This window comes from Gracilinanus agilis, chromosome 3, assembly GCF_016433145.1.
Source record: "Gracilinanus agilis isolate LMUSP501 chromosome 3, AgileGrace, whole genome shotgun sequence".
Lineage (NCBI taxonomy): Eukaryota > Metazoa > Chordata > Mammalia > Didelphimorphia > Didelphidae > Gracilinanus > Gracilinanus agilis.
Window position 1 is genome coordinate 594,343,459 of NC_058132.1, and position 19,509 is coordinate 594,362,967.

A 19,509-nucleotide genomic window follows, 5' to 3' on the forward strand; every position below is an offset into this window, starting at 1 on the left:
TCAGAGACTGTGCTGAGTGCTTTACAAAAATCATTTTATTTGATCCTCACAACAACTCTGGGCTATTATTAACAGTGAAAGAAAATGAGATAGGCAGAGATTACATGACTTGCCCAGGATCACAAAGTTAGTAATTGTCTAGGGTTGTGTTATGGTCAATCTGGGGACTGAGTTAATTGGGAGTTTTGAGTCCTAATGGGACACCTAGATATGGTAGTGAACCCAAAAGTCAACCCAATGCAGTTGATGTTAAAAGGAGAATATGTAGCATCTGCTTACTCCAATCCCCAGATGGCTAACAGTAATCCAGGACTAACAGCTAAAGCTAGGAATCAGCTGATAGTAGAATTCAGCTAACCCTCATCCAACTGAAGCCCTGTAAGTTTGATGTTGATGGCTATATCCCTTTACTTAATTCCCTATAGATTTGATTATTTGATCTATAAAGATTAATTCATTAGTTTGATCTGTCTGACTGCAGCTTTGTTCTTAAGAAGTTGATTAAAGGAATATTGAAATAAACCCCTTTCCTAAGTTGACACAGGACACAGTCAACTGAAGCCCCACTAGATCTTTGAGACTCTCAAGTAAGTAATTTTTTATAAGATGATTTAATAGTTGAGATTAGGGAAAGGGGAACTGGATAATTGATGGAAAGTGGAAATTGGGAATCCTAAATAAATCTAGATGAATAAATTGATGTTGAATCTTCACTTGGATATTGTTGATCAAATCTTATTTGGCTAACAGCCCAGCTGAGGCCAGACAGGCCTCAACCCTAAGTCAAGGTTTGACCCTGCTGAATGATAGTTATCTTTGCTGATCTTCTTGGTGGTTATAAGTCAGGAAACAGAGATTGATGGAACACAGTTGTATCAGTCTGATAGTTAAAGCTGGTTGCTAAGTAGAGTATAGACTATTGCCTAAATCCTTTCCATTCTCACCCAAATATCTCCAACTGAGACCAAGATGAGTTCAGATCCACTCCTTTTATACCCAAGCCTAACTGCCTTGGCTCATGCCAGGCTAATGCCAAGCTCAGTCCATTCTGCATTCTAAGCAGGTAACTGTCCATCACCCTTGACTCAACATGGCTGCCATATTCTGGGCTTCTTGAGTCTAAGCTCAACCCCACTCTGGCTACCTCAAAATATAAATCGGCATTTAAATATTTCTTCTTTTGCCCTCATTATGACCTTCACTTTCTTATTTCAAAATTTAACTTGCACTCTCTTTCTAAAAGATTATATTTGTTAATTGTTTATCAGTTCTGTAGAACTTTTCAAAGAACAGCTTTTGTATCATTGCTTCATTTCAATTGTTTTCTTATCTTCAGTTATATTAATTTTAGTATTTTGGCTATTTTTCTCTGCTTTCTGTTGGTGTGGGGCTTTGTTCCTTTTCTACCTTTATTTCCACAATTTATTTTTAGCATCTTTTAATTCTAGTGCACCCTTATCTTGCTAAGATTCACTTTCTTATTAATATAAGCATTCAGTACTATGAATTATTATTTCCCCAATCTGTTTTTAGCATCTTTTAATTCTAGTGAAAATTTCTCTTGCAAAGTTCCTCTTTCTTATTCATGCAGGCATTTAGCATTATGAATTCTAAGTATTGTTTTGGCTGTAGCCCAGAGATTTTAAACTCATTGCAGACTCATTGTCTTTGGTACTTTATTATTATTTTTTAATTTTCCCTCTCATTCGGGCATTACTTAGAAGATCACTTTTTAATTTCCACATGCATTTAACCCCCTTTTATTCATTTTATAGTTATTTTGCCATGAGTATAACTTATTTTAAGATTTATAAAACATTTTGCATACCTTCATCTCATTTGATATCTACAACAGCCCTGTGACATAGGGGCTATTATTAACCTCATTCTACTAAAAAAGAAAACTGAAGCTAAAATATGTTAAGTGACTACTACTAATTTTATTACATTATGACTTGTAAATGTAGTATATAGAAGTTCTGCTCTCTTATATTATCCTGGATCTTCATTGTGATATAGCAGCCAGGATGTGTCAGAGGCAGGAGCTAAACTCAGGTCTTCCTAACTCCAAAGCTGACCTTCTGACTACTGTTAAATTGACTTTTGAAAGCTTTCTAAATGTAAAGAGTTAAATATGTTTTCTGAAAATATGTCTTCATGTAAGTAACAAATTGCCAGGTTCTGCCTTTTAATCCACTTTTTTCTTTTCTTTTAGTTGTTGATCCAATTAACATGGCAATTCTCCATCTTCTACCACTCTGCATTATTATATTTTCTATTTTAATCTTATTGTTATTACTTCTAACAACAAAAACTAAATTCTTAAGCATTATACTACTAACTACATAGATTTCTTTAACTCTTGCTTTCTTCCTCTTTGCCAAAAATAGTTTCCTTTTACATTTCTGAAATTTTTAGTGATTTAGGCAATATAATACCCTGAAGGGTTCTGGCATTTAATTAGTTATTGCTTAATCTTGATTTGAAAAGTGTGAATCATTTTAAATCCTTATCTTTGGGGCTTGAAGACTTGTCTTCAAAATTCCTTTGAAATGCAAATGGTTTTTCTATGAGATTTTAGAAATCTAAATGCTTTGTAAATGTCCTCCTCTTGTTTTCACCTGGCATGCTAAATTTTCCTAGAGAGACAAGTGTGGGTTTGGTGTCAATGCTTCTTAATATTATGTTTGTCATATTCTTATTTTTCTAATTATTCCTAGTCTTCTTTAAGAAATCTACTATAATCTTGATTGATATTCTTTGGTATGTCATAGCTATCTTTGTAAAATTTGCTGTATTTTTTCCTTGTATTAGTATTGGAATTTAACTATATATAGTCTCTCTCTCTCTCTCTCCATATATATATATATATATACACACACACACACACACACACACACACACACACATACACCACACGGTCCTGTGAACTCCTTCTTTTTAGACATTATCTCTTTTTGATCATTCTGAAAAGCTTTCCTGAATATCTTAGGATAGTCTTTCCATATTTTGTAGATTACAGTGAGTTTCTCAGCCAAAATCCAGTAGCCCTATCTAAATATTTATGATAAAATACTTAAAATTTATGAAATTCCTTGGGAGATCTCTTGTTATCAGAATTGCTTAGCATATATGTCTCAAACTTTGCCAAATCATTTCATCCTAATTCCCTCTCAAAATTAGATTTCCCTCAAATTGGGAACAAAATTTATTATACCCCATATTTAACAAGGAAAATCCTTTATCTCCTGCCACCAAAGTATACATTAATCAGTATGTTGAACATTCTGTCAAAACTCTGTCTACTATCTTTTCAACAAAAAGCAGAAATCGGTTTTCTAAACTAGCATATAGTACACGGAGCAAGCAAGATGGCAACATAATCCTCTGGTTACCCAAATTCACTACCTCAGAGCATTCCTGGGTTCCTTAATCTTCCTCACCCCACACATCCAGTCAGGGGCCAGATCTTGTAATTCCTTTCTCTATACCATGTCTCAAACATTTTCCTTCTTTACTCATAGTAACCATCTTAGGTCAAGTCTTAATATCTCTAGCTTAGACTATTGGAAGAGTCTTCTAATTGTTTTTTGTTTTCTTTTGTTTTGAGCTTGAATCTCTTCCCCCTTCAGTCCATCCTTCACACAGCCAACAAAGTGCTTTTCCTAAGGCATAGATCTAAAAATGTTCCCCCCCAACCTCCATCCCATATCTCCTTATTCAATAAACTGATCGTTCCCTATTACCTCCAAGATCAGATATAAACTCCTCTCTTTGGTAATCTGATCCTTTGCTGTCTTTTCAGTCTTTTAATACATTAATCTCCTCTGTGCATGCTACAATCCCTGCCTACTTGCTGTTTCTCACACATCATGCTCCATCTCCCATCTCTGTCCCTTTGGCTGTCCCCATGTCTAGAATGTTCTTCCTCCTCATTTCTGACTCTTAAAACTCCTGGCTTTCTTTAAGGCTCATTTTAAATCTCATTTCTTATAAGATGCCTTTCCCAGACACCCCAGCTGCTAGTGCCTTCCCCTCTAAGAATATCTTCCACAATTCTGTATCTCATAGATATGATTTATGTATAATTTATTTCCTTTGATTAAAATGTAAACTCCTTGAATCAGGACTGCCTTTTCTTTTTTCTTTATATCTTTTGGACCTAGGAAATTAATCAATAAGCATTTATTAAGGCAGGCTTTGTGCTAAAGGCAATAAATACAAAGAAATGTGTAAAACATGGCATGGTCTCTAATCTTTAAAGAACTCACATTTCTATAGGATGAAAACATGCAAATAACTATGAAAATATAGCCTTTAGAAAATGTAAATGGAAGATCATCTCAGAGAGAAGGTAACTGGAAGAGATGGGAAAGGTCTCCTAGAGAAGGCAAGAGTTGAACTAAGTCTAGAAGGAAGTGTAGCACAGTGCTTGGCACATAGTTAAGGCTTAATAAATGCTTGTTGACTAAGTGACTGAGAACCCAGTTAAGATCATTACAGGTTATCTGCAGGATCCAATAATCTGTCCTAAGACGTGGACTCAATAGACAACAATAGGTAGACCAAACCATATAACAAAACAGTCATACTGTTGAGAAACTAAGAGTTGGTGGGAATAGTCTCGTGATAGATGGAATCTCCATACTTAATAGTGTCACACAGGACTACTTCCTAGCCTCCCATCTTCTCAATTTATATCTCAAGCAACTTGGTACTGCCTCTAGGTGAAATGGGTTCATATTATGACAAAGAACATAAAAGTATTTGTTTACAAAAAAGCATTTAATGAGCATCTATTCTATACAATATACTGTATAGGTACTAGGAAAGAAAGATCAATTGATAGATCAATAGATCAATGGATGGATGGATTGATAGATAGATAGATAGATAGATAGATAGATAGATAGATATAGAATATGGGTTCCTAGCCTTAAGGATCCTACAATGTAGTGGTAGAAAATATACCATGTTCATGGATAAATATAATACAAATTTTTAGATGACAAGTGCATAAAAAGTATATAAAGTTGACCTTCCTCGACTCTGACATCTAGACTTTATTATCTTTGGGAGCTGTCTTATGAATCAACTAGACTTGTTGGCCAGTTGGTTACTATGAGGAGGAACAGCTCAACATCTATTGCACAAAAAATTAAATTATCATATTTTATATGCATTTCCCAGCATTTAAGAGGATAATCTTGAGCAAACCTATCAAAAAAGTCAATTTATTCTACTCACCCTGATAGGAGCAAAACATAGATGCTAGGATGTTAGAACTAGAAAAAAAAGACCCTTAGAAATAGTCTAGTTCAGTCTTTCTAATTTAAAAATAAGTAGTTTTATTGATAGTGTTTACTTTGACATTATAATTATTCCCAGAAATAATCTATCCCTACCTCCATCCCTGAATTAAACTCTTCCTTTTAATAAAGAAAAATAATTAAACAAAGCCAACCCAACCATAGTTTCTGTAGATCACATCTGACAACATATGCACCATTCTCCAACCCACCTGGAAAAGGTAGCTACTATAGGGAGATCTGTTCCCTGGGGCCAAAGTTCAGCTTCCTTTGAGAATTTTTTTCATTTGCATTGTTGTAGTCATTGTTTATTGTGTTTTAGCTTGCTTGGTTCATTCTGCAGCAGTTTATCTAAGTCTTTTCATGTTTTTCTCAATTCCTCATAATCAGCATTTCTTGTTGCACCATAGTACTCCATTATATTTATAGGCCAGTTTGTTCAACCATTTTCCAACTGATGAGTATCCACTTTATTTCCAGTTCTTTGCTACCACAAAAAGTGCTACAGTGAATATTTTTCAATACACAGGAGAACCTTTCCACTTGATAGGTGAGGAAATTCCTCTATCTGAGGACTAGAGAGTTGAAGTCATTTTCCTAAGGCCACATAGAATCAGAGAACTTACAGATTCTATTTTTTTTAATCTTCCATCTTGGAATCCATACTGTGTATTGGTTCCAAGGCAAAAGAACAGTAAGGGCTAGGCAATGGGAGTTAAGTGACTTGTCCACTATTTGAGGCCAGATCAGAACCCAGGACCTACTGTCTCTAGGCTTGGTTCTCTATCCACTGAGCCACCTAGCTGCCCCCAGGTTTCTCTATGAATGATAGGATTTGATAGTAGAACTTTCTCTAAGTCTTTCATGCTAAAGCCAATTCTCCCCTGTTATACATGGCAAAGAACTCCAGGGTCTTTCCCAACTATATATGCAAAAGCTTAAGAAAATTCAAAGTTCTTTTTTTAAGGGGAAAAAAGGGTTCTCCTTGCATATAACCCTGGTGCCCACCACCATGATGAAATAATTTGGCCTTATGTGTGGGTGAGAAAACAAATCAGGCTCTTAAACTTTCACAGTTTAATGAAAGCTTTGCAACCTTCACATCTGGTACTTAAAGTCTGTGGTTCTCAATTTTACAAACAACATAGGTAATCTGCATAGCAGGGTATAGTTAATTCAATTGTGAAAAATCAAGTGTGACTTACTATCTGCCAAAGGTTTACTTAAGACATCTGTAGTTTAAAAGAATTGAGGATACATACTAGAAACCTATTGTTCCACATATCCAAATTCTATTAAGTTTAGATCATCCAGAATCAAAGGACCTAAATAATATTAGTCTAGACCTAGACTCTTGAAGAAAATATCTTAATTGAATTAAAATTTTTTAAATATTTTATTGATCCCTTTTGAGGTTTTTTTTTGCACCAGTCATTTCTTGATGTATTCCCTCCCCTGCACTGATAGCTCTCTTGTACCAAAGAAAAGCAATTAAATAAAACCATCCAGCAGATAAATGACTGCTCTTGGCAGCATATGCGGAATTCAACATACATATTTTCCCCTACCCCCACTGAGAAGAGTGTTTAATCATCTGTTCTCTGTAACCAAAATTGATTATTACATTTAATCTGAATTTATCTTCCTTTTAGTGTTGTTTTCATTTAAATTACTGTATTCATTGTGTCAGTCAACAAATATTTATTAAACACCTACTATGTGCCAAGGACTGTGCTGGGAATACAAAAAGAAGCAAAAGATAAGCAATCCTTGCCTTCAAAAACCTCACAATCTAATGGGGGAGAAAACAAGCAAACAAATATGTATGAGCAACCTATATGGAGAATAAATTGGAAACAACCAACAAAGAGAAGGTACTAGAATTAAGAGTAGGTGGGAAAGGCTTTTAGTTAGGATTTAAAGGAAGCCAGTAAGAAGAGATAAAAAGGGAGGGTAACCCAGGGATAAAATGCCCAGAGTGGAGAAGGGGAGTCCAAGAGGCTAGTGTCACTAGGTTGAAGAGTATGTGGTTGGTGGTACGGTGGAAGAAGACTGGAAGGTGGGATGGGCTTTGGGCACCAAATAGAGCATCTTTGTGTGCAGGTAAGGGAGGGTAGAGGAGTAAGTCTGGAGAATGGAGGAGGTCAAGAAACTAAGTGGTTATGGTATTTGAGGAAGAATCGGTATATATATGTGAAAAGTCCCCTAGTATGAGGGTAAGAATTGGGTAGCGTTCTTTACCATAAGTCGCTCAGAGTTGTCCTGTGTCATTGCATTGCTGCTAGTACAGAGGTCCATTACATTCAATTTTGCCACAGTGTATCAGTCTCTGTGTACAGTGTTCTCCTGGTTCTGCTCCTTTCGCTCTGCATCAATTCCTGGAGGTCTCTCCAGTTCACATGGAACTCCTCCAGTTTATTATTCCTTTGAGCACAGTAGTATTCCATCACCAAAAGATACCACAATTTGTTCAGCCATTCCCCAATTGAAGGGCATACTAAGGGTAAGAATTGGGATGGGAAGAAAAATGTGAGCCATGTACCAAAATCATTGAGAAAGAAAGGGAAATGACCTGGGGGTCTAAAGACAACAACTACCAGGATTATGTATTGTTTTCCTGGTTCTGCTTTCATCTTCCTACATTGGTTTTTACAAGCTTTAACATGTTCTCTGAATTCCTTCTTATTTATCATTTTATATGATGCAACACTGAATTATGTTTTCATGTTATATCATCACCCTATTCAAGACTGATACAAGAACTATGCTCTATAATTTTTATAAAACTTTAATTGAAGACTTGAATATATACTTGAAAGGGGTTTTTTATTGTTGTTGTTTAGCCACATTAAAAATAGAGGAATAGGTGGCAGCTGGGTGGCTCAGTGGATTGAAAGTCAGGCCTAGAGATGGGAGGTCCTGGGTTCAAATTTGGCCTCAGACACTTCCAGCTGTGGAACCGTGGGCAAGTCACTTAACCCTCATTGCCTAGTCCTTGCCACTCTTTTGCCTTGGAACTAATACATAGTATTGATTCTAAGATGGAAGGTAAGGGTTTAAAAAAATAGAGGAATACCAAAAAAAGGTTAGTAGAAACACTCTCTGTTCAGAATGGATGGGATAGTGAAAAGTAAATATGGAGAAAGGACAAGACTTGTACTTGTCTCAACTTCTACTATTTTCTCTGCCATAGAGGATAATTTTTAGAAGAAAAAAAGGGGGAGTATAGTTTATAAAGGGATTGAAACTCAAGATAAGTAAGGAAATAATGAGGGTAACTAGATGGCATGTTGGAGAGAACACTGGGCTTGGAATCAGGAAGACTCGGCTTCATGAGTTCAAATCCAGTCTCAGACATTTACTGGCTGTGTGATAGTGGGCAAGTCATTTCATCCTGTATTCATCTATAAAATGAACCAGAGAAGGAAATGGCAAACTACTCCAATATCTTTGCAAAAAAAAAAAAAAAAGCCAACACACACAACCCAAAATGGGGTTATGAAGAGTCAGATATGACTGAAAGGACTGAACAACAGCATAGGAAATAATAAAAGAAAGTATAGCTACTCTTGACGAATACATATCACCAGACCCAGGCAATTTACATCCTTGGGTACAAAAAAAAAAAAAACTGGCAGATGTGATTGTTCAGCTACTATTAGTGAATAATCATAGATTGTAAGAAAAGTATTGCAGGATTAGAGAAGTCCAAATGTTACCCCTCATTTTCCAAAAAGGAAAGAGAAAAGAGTTTACAAATTATAGGCTTTGAAATTTGACTTCAATTACTGGCAAGATTCTACAATATGTTACTTAGTGAAAATCTAGAAAAGGAAGAAGTGATCACAAAGAACCAGGATGTTTCCTCAAGACCATAATCATGCCAAGCTAACCTCATTTTCTTTATGAATAGAGCAGATTAATGTATCAGGAAAATACTATAGAATTCGCTTGGATTTTAGCAAACCATTTAACAAAGTCTCTCATATTCCTGTGAAAAAGTCAGAGATGTGGGTCAGACAAAATAAGTGGATTTCCAACTGGTAGAATGACTTGACCCAATTAGTAGTCATTAATGGTTCAACAATGGAACATATCCAGTATAGGACCCCCCAGGGACCTAACTTGACTCTGGGTTGTTCCAACATTTTTATCCATAACAGATAAAAGCATGAATGGCTTGTTTATCAAATTTTCACAAAACTGAGAGAGATGGCTAAAATGTACTGGGTGGTAGAATCAAGACCCAAAAATATTGTAGGCTAGAAATATTGGGCTACATTTAATAGGATGGTAATTAATATGGATAAATAGGCATTTGGAGTAGTAGAATATAAGGAAGAACTGGGTTCAAATTGCCACTGACACCTGCTAGCTGTGTAACCACGAACAAGTCATTTAACCCCTCAATGGCCCAAGATACTAATCTAAGATTATAAATCACAGACATTTCCAGTCAGCATTGAAATAGGGAGTTTCCATACCAAGCATTCCCTGCACTAATGACTTCACACATTTAGATATAATTAAATATAAAGTCTTTCCACTTGGTTTCAAAAAACTCAGCCTCACCAGTTCAAGATAGGGAAGTCAATATTTACTGGTCAGCAGTTTATCTCTTTGCATTAAAAATTCAATAGGAATCCATAATGTGATTTGATTGAAAAATAAGAGCTAAGGTGATCTTAAACTACACAAGAGAAGCCCAGGATCCAGGATCCAAGAAGGTGGTAATTTGGTGTACATTGCTCTAATCAGACCATATGTTCAGTATTATGTTCAGTTCTTAGGAAGGCCATTGGCAAGAGGTTTGGGTAGTGAGGTGGCACAGTGGATAGAACACTGGACCTGAAATTGGGAAGACCTGATTGCTTCAGACACTTACTAGCTGTGTGAGTCACTTACCCCTAATTTGCCTCAATTCCTCATCTATAAAATGGGGACACAATGGAGAAGGGAATAGCAAACCACTCCAGTATCTTTGCCAAGAAAACCCTAAATGGGGTCATGAAGAAAGGGGACATGACTGAAATGACTGAACAACAACAGCAGTGGATAAGCAGATCATGTCCAGATGAGGTACTCATGAGATGCATGGGAAAATCCATTCAAGAAAGTTGGGGTGTTTAGTCTGAAGAAGAGTATATACCTAGAGGGCACATCATGGTTGTGTTGAAGAATCTGGAGGGCTGCCACCTGGAAAAGGGATAAAATTGAGGGCAATTTTGTTTTGCTTGGCCCTTCAGGGCAGAATTAGAAACAATGGGTGGAAGTTACAGAGACATAATTTTGGCTCAAGGTAAGGAAAAACTGTCTAATTATTAGAGCTGTTAAAAGTGAAATGGGCTGCCTCAGGAGGTCATGGTTCTCTTTTACTAAAAGTTTTTTAGTAAAGTCTGAGTGGTCACTTTGAGGGAATCTGGTAAAACAATCTTTATTCCAGTAAGAGTTTGAGAATCTTCATCTTCAAGGTCCCTTCCAACTGTAACATTCTGTGATTCTTCTTTGGCATTGTCCACTAGAAGTCAAAATCCTTTCTATAAGGATGCATGCAATAAATAATGACACATTTATTCAGTTTACAGATTATATTCTTCCTGACAACCCTTAGAGACAGGTCGAGAAAGTACTATTATCATCATCTTCCAGAAGAAACTCAGCCTCTAGAATCACCCAACTAGCAAATGTCACTGCTGATTTAGTTCCATCTAAAAAATGTCTTCACAGACAAATGTGTTTACTTTCTTTTGTTAAATAAGAGAGTCATGGAATCAAATTGTTTCCCTTTTTGCCTTAGCTGCCAGGAAACTTAGAGCTAACTTCGATGACCAACTATAGTAATTAGCTCTTTTCAGATGATTACTGGCAAGATCCATTCCTCTGTGCCTTTTTGTGGGTCTTTGTTCTGGTTTTCTTCTTAAAGTGCTGCTTCCCTGTTTCCTCAAATCTTTTTATAAGTAGGTGGGAGTATAAACCCAAAATAAACATATGAACAAAGAGAATCTACCAGCTCTTTATTTTCTAGAGGTTAAAAATCCATGAGTGAGGGTCACACACTTTCCCACTCACTCTGATGAAATCTGACCACAACAGATTATGGGGAGTGATGGTGCAAACCAACCCAGAACCTAGGGACTAGATGATATGCCCTACATAACAGGATCTTGTGGTCCTCAGATTACACAAGTCACTGTGGGGGCTTAGAGAAGGCCCAGAATAATATACTGACCTGTTGAGACACTTTTAAGATTTTGAAACATAATGAGAATAGATAATTAAATATGCGTGGTTGGCATTGTAGATCCCAATACTATTTTCTTGAGGTCTTCACATTCTAAGGACATAATAAAATTATGGTCCTTGTGGGCTCTAATCAAAACAAGGAAAGAAATACTAATCCCAACTCACTACCTCAAAAATGAGGAATTTTTTTTATATAATACAGGTAATATATAAACTCTACCACAGAAGTCTGGATTCTGCAAAACTTTTCATAACTCTTTTCCCCAGAAGTGGGTCTTGTATAACTAGTTTATATTTTACATTTTTGAAAGCTACTTGTTCATATATGTACATAACGACATAAAGTAATCTCAGTAGGAAGAAGTACTAGGTGGGGACTGGATAAAGAAAGACTTTTTTCTTTTAATTTTTTTTCTTTTTTAAAATTTTTTTAATTTTCTTAAATTTCTTTTTTAATTAAATCTTATTTTTTGTGTGATTTGAAATTTTTATTTAATTAATTAATTTAGAATATTTTTCCATGGTTACATGATTCATGTTCTTTTCTTCCCCTCCTCCTATCCCCTCCCATAGCCAACAAGCAATTCCACTGGGTTTTACATGTGTCAAATTAAACTATTTTATTGACAGATCTATTTTCTCTCCTTCCCACCCCCTACTCCTTATAGGTGTAGTCAAGTAAAACAAATTTCCTTATTGTCTAAGTTCAAAAAATATTTTTCATTCTGTCCCTTGGATCCATCACCTCTCTATCAGAGGCTTTCTCTATCATGGGTCCTCTGGAAGCTTATTCAAGCTTCCAAGAAAAAAAAAAATCATCATTCATTGATCAGTTTTTAAAGGTTACAAAAATACTTATTTTTATAGTGTCATTGTTATTGTATAAATTGTTCTCCTGGTTCTGTTCATTCCATTCTTCATCAGTTTGTATGTTTTCAAAATTGTTCATTTTTATAAAATTGATATTGAAGTAATATTGATTTTTATAAAGAACTGGAAATCATGGTGTGGATTTAGGGTTTCAAGGCAGAAGAGGTAGAATGGTAATAGATTGTCAGGCAAATTTAAGAGTTTAAGAATATAAGAATGGTGCATTTGTGGGTGATGGAAAGATCAAAATATGACTCTTTTTGTGTGTGGCTGACATGGGGTAAATAGGTCACATGAAATCAGTAAGTTGAAGAATTGTGGGGTTTGGAGATTTGAGAGAGTATTAATAGGTATGTTGAAGCCCCCTAGCATGAGAGCAGGAAGAAAAAGAAAGACAATAAACCAGATGCTGAAATCACTGAGGAAAGGAGTATCCTGGAGGACAAAAGACAAGAGCTATCCAAATGGTAGATATCCATAGATATCCATTGCATGAATCTCCAAGGAAGAAATTAACCAAGTGAGAATGGTAGAGGGAGAACTTGGAAGTAGTGGAGGAGAACAAAGAGTATCCCCACTCCCTGACCTGCTCCAGAGGAATGTGTGGTAGTACAGTAATGGCTAGAAAAGGCAGCCAGGGAGCTGTGTGATCAGGAGGGGGTCAGGTCTCAGTGGGAGCCAGTAGATGGAAGAAGTGGCAAAGGAAAAGATTTAAGATGAAAGTAAGTTTGTTGTCTGGGACACCTGGGACAGTCTGGGACTTTCCTGAGTTCAAATCTGGTCTCTTTTGCTTACTAGCTGTATGACTCTGGTAGCCCAGGTGGGGGTAGATAAGACAGCCACAGCAGTATCTACTACTGTTGTTACTATCTCTTGCTCTCATTCCACAACAAGGTCCAAAGCATTTCTTCTTCTTGATTCAAAAGCCATGAGGAGGAGAGAAAGGTTTGGTCTGTTCCTGCCTTTTTCATGTCCACTCAATTCCAGCACAATAGTCAATTAAAAGACTTTTTGTAACCAGATACAATAGTAAGCTAACAGGAAGCAGCATAATATTCTGAATTAGGGAGAGAAACTGCCATTTCCCATTTCCCAGCTCTTCCTTCCTTCATTTCCACAAACAGGCTCACCGAGCAAGTGCATTGGTGTCTTGTCGAAGTGAGAGAATATTGTATGCTCTTTCCTCCCTGGGCCCTCATCACCCTCAGTCCAGGACGGTGGGGCGAATGAGATTATTTGAGAGTGGAAGACAGTGCAGTGTTGAACTGTTCATCATAGAATCAAGACTGTGAAAGGAAAAAAGTGAGGTCAGGACAAGCATGATAAATTTGGAAAGTAAGGAAGGATAGAATAACCAGAGATTGGGGGAGGATGAAGAACAGATTGAGGAGGATTAAGGCAGAGGGAAGGACAAAAGAACAAGAGATTCTCATTATAATTCAGGAAAGTTCTGAGTGGCTGAAGAATACAGATATAGGTTGTGGGGGACAAGGAGCCTGGTTACCTGGGAAGCCGGAGGTTTGAAGGAGTATAAGGACAGAAGATGAGATAGAGGAGTCCATGATCCAAGTTCTCCATTTCTTGGGGGGGAAAAAGATGGCAGTAAAAAGGATCTTCCACAGGACAATATGGATGAATGTTCTACAAGATGCCTAATTCATAGATGCTGAAATTTGAAATAAAAAGAGCTGACATTTATATGGAATTTTAGAGACTACAAGGATGAAACCTTGAAGCCTATGGATTGAAAACCTACATGGATAAAACCTATGAAAACTACAATTTTTGTTATCTTTATTTTCCACATAAGGAAATCAAGGCTTAGAGGGGTTAAGTGATCTGCCCATCATCTCAGGCATGATTTTAAATGATCTCCAAGTCCAGAATGCAGTCCACTACCCTGTGATGCCTCTCTCTTTAGTACTGGCTACCATCTTGGGAAAGATGTAGGGTTAATGTCACCATGAAAAGGACAGTTTCCAACAAAGTCAACTCCAATGGCTACCATAAAAGCTATCCCCACACTTTGCCCCAGTACCTCCATCCATCAAATACTGATGGTACCACTCCAGTAGTTCACCATCAGGATTCACACTAATGGTTTCTACCACAACGTACATAATTCCCAGATGGCTAAAGTCAATCTCATCACTGGCATGAAAGTCAAATGTGATGGCTGGAAGAAGTACAGAACCAAAGCCAAGCAACTGGTCTTTTACAATAAGCATAGAAAGATCTGATCTTGAAGTGCTCCTTTTCCTAAGGCCTAGGGCTATCCCATGTAAATTTTCTTTTAAATTTTAAGATATATGAACATTCTTTTCATGGTGACTTATTGTTCATTTGATATCATTACAATATTAAGAAATGATGCTACATGTTTTCTTTCTTAGATCCCAATAGATGATGCAGAGACCTTTAAGCCTTGGTGTATCCCTATAGCTTAATGTCATCATCATTTTCAAAAAGGTGAGATCCTTTCAGTTCACAAATTCATTCTTTTATCTGTGACTATGAAACCTATCCATTCAACTATTTGTTGGCATGCCAACTACATTAAAGGGAGGCCTTGAACTCTTTCTTCTGTATTTATTCTCTACAACTTTTTTTTTGTCTTCCAGATATTGAAGAGGCTTTCCATGATTAAAAAAGAATGAACTAAATTACAAGGGTGCCTTTTTAAGCCACACTAGACCCAGAATTCTTCTTCAGATTTATTCTACCTAGCCATAGAAAACATAATCCAACTAGAAACACTGCTACAATTCCCAAGGTTATGACAAGATGACCAACACTTGGATAGGAAATTTGATGGCTATAATTGTACATTTATCCACAAACATATGCTTTGCAGGATGCAATTTTTTTTTTTGGAATTTTTAAAGAAATATGGCCTTCTTTGGCTTCAACTAATACGATAACTAACATAGTCATCTTTAATGCTAGAAATGGGGTTTCACCTAAGTATATTTTTTAATTTGAATTTTTATTTAATTAATTTAGAATATTTTTCCATGGTGACATGATTCATGTTCTTTCCCCACACTCCTCCCACTCCCCTTCCATAGTCAACAAGCAATTCTACTGGGTTTTATATGTGTCATTGATCAAGACCTATTTCCATATTATTATCTGCATTAGGGTAATCGCTTCATCTAAGTATATTTTTAAAATACTTTCATATGGATGCTTTTTATCTTTACATCATAAAGCCCTCTCTCTTCCTTCCTCTCCCTCTCCTCTCCTCCCCTCCAAAAGTCCAAACCCTCAATTATTATACTCTCATTAAAGCATTAGTTAGTAGTGGTATAGTACTACTTGGACTTGGACTCAGAAAAAAACCTGGGGTCCTGTCCCACTTTCCTCTCAAAAATATTTTGAGATAAGAATTATCATAATACTCATTTTACAGATGAATAAAATGAGTCTTAGAGAGCATTAGTTACTTGGACAATGTCACATAGATAGTAAGTCAGAGGAGTTGACTTTTACTTTTTCTTTGGGGGGGTTTTTTAACCTTCTGTCTTAAAAAAAATCAATACTATATATTGGTTCCAAAACAGAACAGTAAGGGCTAGACGATGGGGGTTAAGTGACTTGCCCAGGGTCATACAGCTAGGAAGTGTCTGAGGCCACATTTGAACCCAGGAAATGTAGTGTTCTACACTTGACTTTAAAAAATTAAATTTTAATTTAATTTAATTTTAAATAATTTTTAAATTAAAAAATCAGTTTCACAAGTACAGGATGAGGAGACCAAGTTCAGCGGCAGAAGGTCTGAAAAAGATCTGAGGATTTTAGTGGACTACAAGTAGTATGATACAACATCTCAAACAAGCTCATGTGATTTAGGACTAGTAGGACTGTTAACTTAAAGTAGCAGAGCTGTCAAGTATAAGAACTGAGTATCTCTGTTGTCAGACTATAACTTGAGTGTTCTCTTCATCCTTGATGCCGCCATTTTGGAAGGAGCCTGACAAGCCAGACAACATACAGAGGAAGGCCACCAGAATGGCAAAGGGCCTTGAGGCCAGGCCATCTGAAGTCTAGCTAAAGGAATAGGGTTGTTGAGACTAGAGAGGAAGATTCAGGGCAGGGACCAAAGGCTGTATTTGAGGGACTTTCCCAAGGAAAAAAAGAATTAGACTTGTTCTTTCTGGGCCCCTAGGGCCGAAGTAAGAGTACAGGAAGGGAAGTCCAAAGAAGAGAATCCTTTAGGCTCAGTCACAAGAAAATCTTGGTAATAATGAGCACTGTCCAAGAGTGGAATGGGCAGTTTGAGAGGAAGTCGAAGTCCTCAAGCCAGCTCCTAGAGGACCCTGCTGCATTCGAGTGTGGATGGATTCCTTTTCAGGTCTGGTTATGACCAGGCCGTCTCCTGAGGTTCCATCCAATTCTAAAAATCTGTGATTCTGGAGATGAATGGCTCTTTGGTGACCAGTTGTTGGCATTAGAGAACTAAATGGCACCCTAACAACAAAAATTAATATACTATCTGGTTCATCACAACCACCAAGTTATCCCTCTCCATCCTTTTTGCCTAGATTGAAGAAATAATGGGTTGCAGGGAGAGGACTTAGTGAATCAGTCCTGTACCAGCAGTCATGAGAACCTGAATTCTAAGTTTAGAGTCACTGTGTGACCTTAGGCAAGTCACTTACCTTCTTTAGCCTCAGTTTTCTCATTTGTAAATAAAGGGGCTGGGCTAGATTATCTCCTTTTTAAAAGTATCTTTCATTTCTCTCTTTTTTAAAAAAAAAAAAACCTTACTTTCTGCCTTAGTTAACAACTTCAAGACAGGAGAGCAAGGGTAGGCAAATGGAGATAAGTGACTTACCCAGGGTCGTATAGCTAGGAAGTATCTAAGGTCACATTTGAACCCAGATTCTCCCAACTCCAAACCTGCTTGCTCTATCCACTGTGCCACCTAACTACCCCAAAATACCTTTGGTTTCTTAGAGTCTATGATTCTACAGGATGGGCAAGATAGAATCCTGATTCCAATCCAATCCAGCATGTTCTTATTACATCACTGTACTACTAGTCAAAGGAGATTCAAAGACAACATGAAAAAACAGTCTCAAGGAACTTGATATTCTACTAGAGGGGGATTCTATATGTAAACAGAGAAGCCTACGCACCATAATTTGAGAAAGGAGAGAGCATGAACGACTAAGGGGAACAGGAAAGGCTTCTTGGAGGAGGAAGAAGAAAGGGATTCTCAGAGGCTGCAAAGAGGAGGGAAGAATCACAGACAAGAGGGAAATCTGTAGCCAAGGCATAAAAGCAGGACACGGAAGGCTGAGTGCTAAGAAACAGGCTGGACCCAAGAATACGTGATTCCATGATTCAAGGTGCTGCCTGGCAGTTGAGGAACAGGAGTTGAAAAACTGCAGAAGAGAGCGTTAAACAAGTTTGCCTAAAGGGCACAGAAGGTATCACGACTGTAGAACCCACCCATTTCGAAGGCGCTGTGCTACTTTCATATCTTGCCCTTGTGTGGCAGGAGATGAAGGATGACGCTTGACCTAAGCATCCTGGTACCCGGGATGGCCTGTTATCCTACTCTGCTGAATCAGTATTTCAAAGAAGAAAGGAATTCCAAAGTGCAGAGCTGTAAGGACAGCAGAGTGTGTAACTTGGGAATCCAGGGGCAAGAGTGAGATGAGACACCATATATGTGGGAGTAGATAAGATAAGCAAATATGGGTGGGAAGAATGGGGGCTCACAGCTTAGGGCTAGGGGGAGATGAGCAAGCCACCAGAAGTAAAAACAGGAAGGAAAATGAAGAATCAGTCCGTCCTAGGTGTATTTCTGTGCAGTGTGTCCTCTTAACAGTAACTTAGGGAGTCCTAAACAAGCTGGTCTTGCTTCTTAAAAGGATGAGATACTTCGGGTGTGGAATTCTAGGACGAAATAGATATACATATATACAGAAATAGATGTAGATATAGATCTACGCCTTCTCAACACAGGTTAAGTAGATGGTCAGTAGCTGAAAGAAAGAACATACAAGAAGATATATCAGGGAGATAAATGGGAGGTGATTCAGATGATGATTAAAAGGAATACAATAATCTAACCTTTTCTGATTTTTAAGAATAAAAATTTAATATATTTAATGCCAGAGTTCATTGAGAGGGTAAAAATATAATTTTATCATCTGCATTAAGGTATAGTAAATATGATTTAGGGATTTGATGGGAAGCTATAAGGGTTAAATATGGGATAACTCAGATTATCTAATATTAATTTCATCCTTATCACTTTTGAAAACAATGAGCAATACTAGAAAGGATGAGGGTTTGAATAAAATAAAGTGTATGGTGAATTTTGCTATTAAATCAGGATTTTCTACTAACCAATACTTTACTGCCATGATTATCAATAAAAACACTAAAAACAAAATCCCACATGCATTTGAGACTAGTTCTTTGGATTCATTTAATAAAACTAATGTTGTTTTTGGTATAGTGTAACCTTATAGTTTGTTTTAAAAATAATTTAATGTTAATGCTTTTATCTTTACACTGACATCTATGAGGAAGGTCAAGGTGTCTTCTCCCCCTGCTCCCCTGCCATATGATTTATCCCTCCTTTATGTTAAAGAAAATCAATTAATAGAAAAAATTAATTTGATGATCTAATTTGACAGTGTATACAACACACCCCTCTAGAAGTTCCCCATTTTTGCTATGAGGAAGGAGATATATTTTATCATTTCTTTTCCAAGTTTGACTTCCCTTTAAAAAATCTTTTCATAAGCATTTTTGTAGTCCTTGTGGCCACTATTCTTTTGGTTCTTCTTTTTCATCCTGTATTAGCCCTTGTGCTTCTGTCTTGAAGTTACCAAGGCAGAAATCTTCTCATGTTTCCCTAAATTTCTCATATGTCATTTCTTACTACATAACAATGTTCCATTACATCCAAATACTCCAGCTTTTTTCAGTCATTCTCAATCGATGGGAAGTCACCTAAATCGATTATGAGTTAATGAAATCCACACTTAGGATCAATTATGTGTTGTGCTGTCAAGGTTCTAAAAGTGAGGAACTGAATGCATGTTTCAACGTGGGTTGCCTGAAT

General features: G+C 36.9%; 1 protein-coding gene across 1 annotated transcript in view; it reads left to right on the forward strand.

The window, feature by feature from the left end:
- LOC123241891 (aldehyde oxidase 2-like) overlaps window positions 1-15,187 on the forward strand; it is a 109,828-nt gene extending 94,641 nt beyond the window's left edge. The window contains exons 35-36 of the mRNA XM_044669392.1: window positions 14,816-14,891; window positions 15,044-15,187. Of these exons, the coding sequence (XP_044525327.1) occupies window positions 14,816-14,869 (54 nt within the window). The 3' untranslated portion in view covers window positions 14,870-14,891; window positions 15,044-15,187. The remainder of the gene's footprint in view (window positions 1-14,815; window positions 14,892-15,043) is intronic.
- Window positions 15,188-19,509: the final 4,322 nt, after the last annotated feature.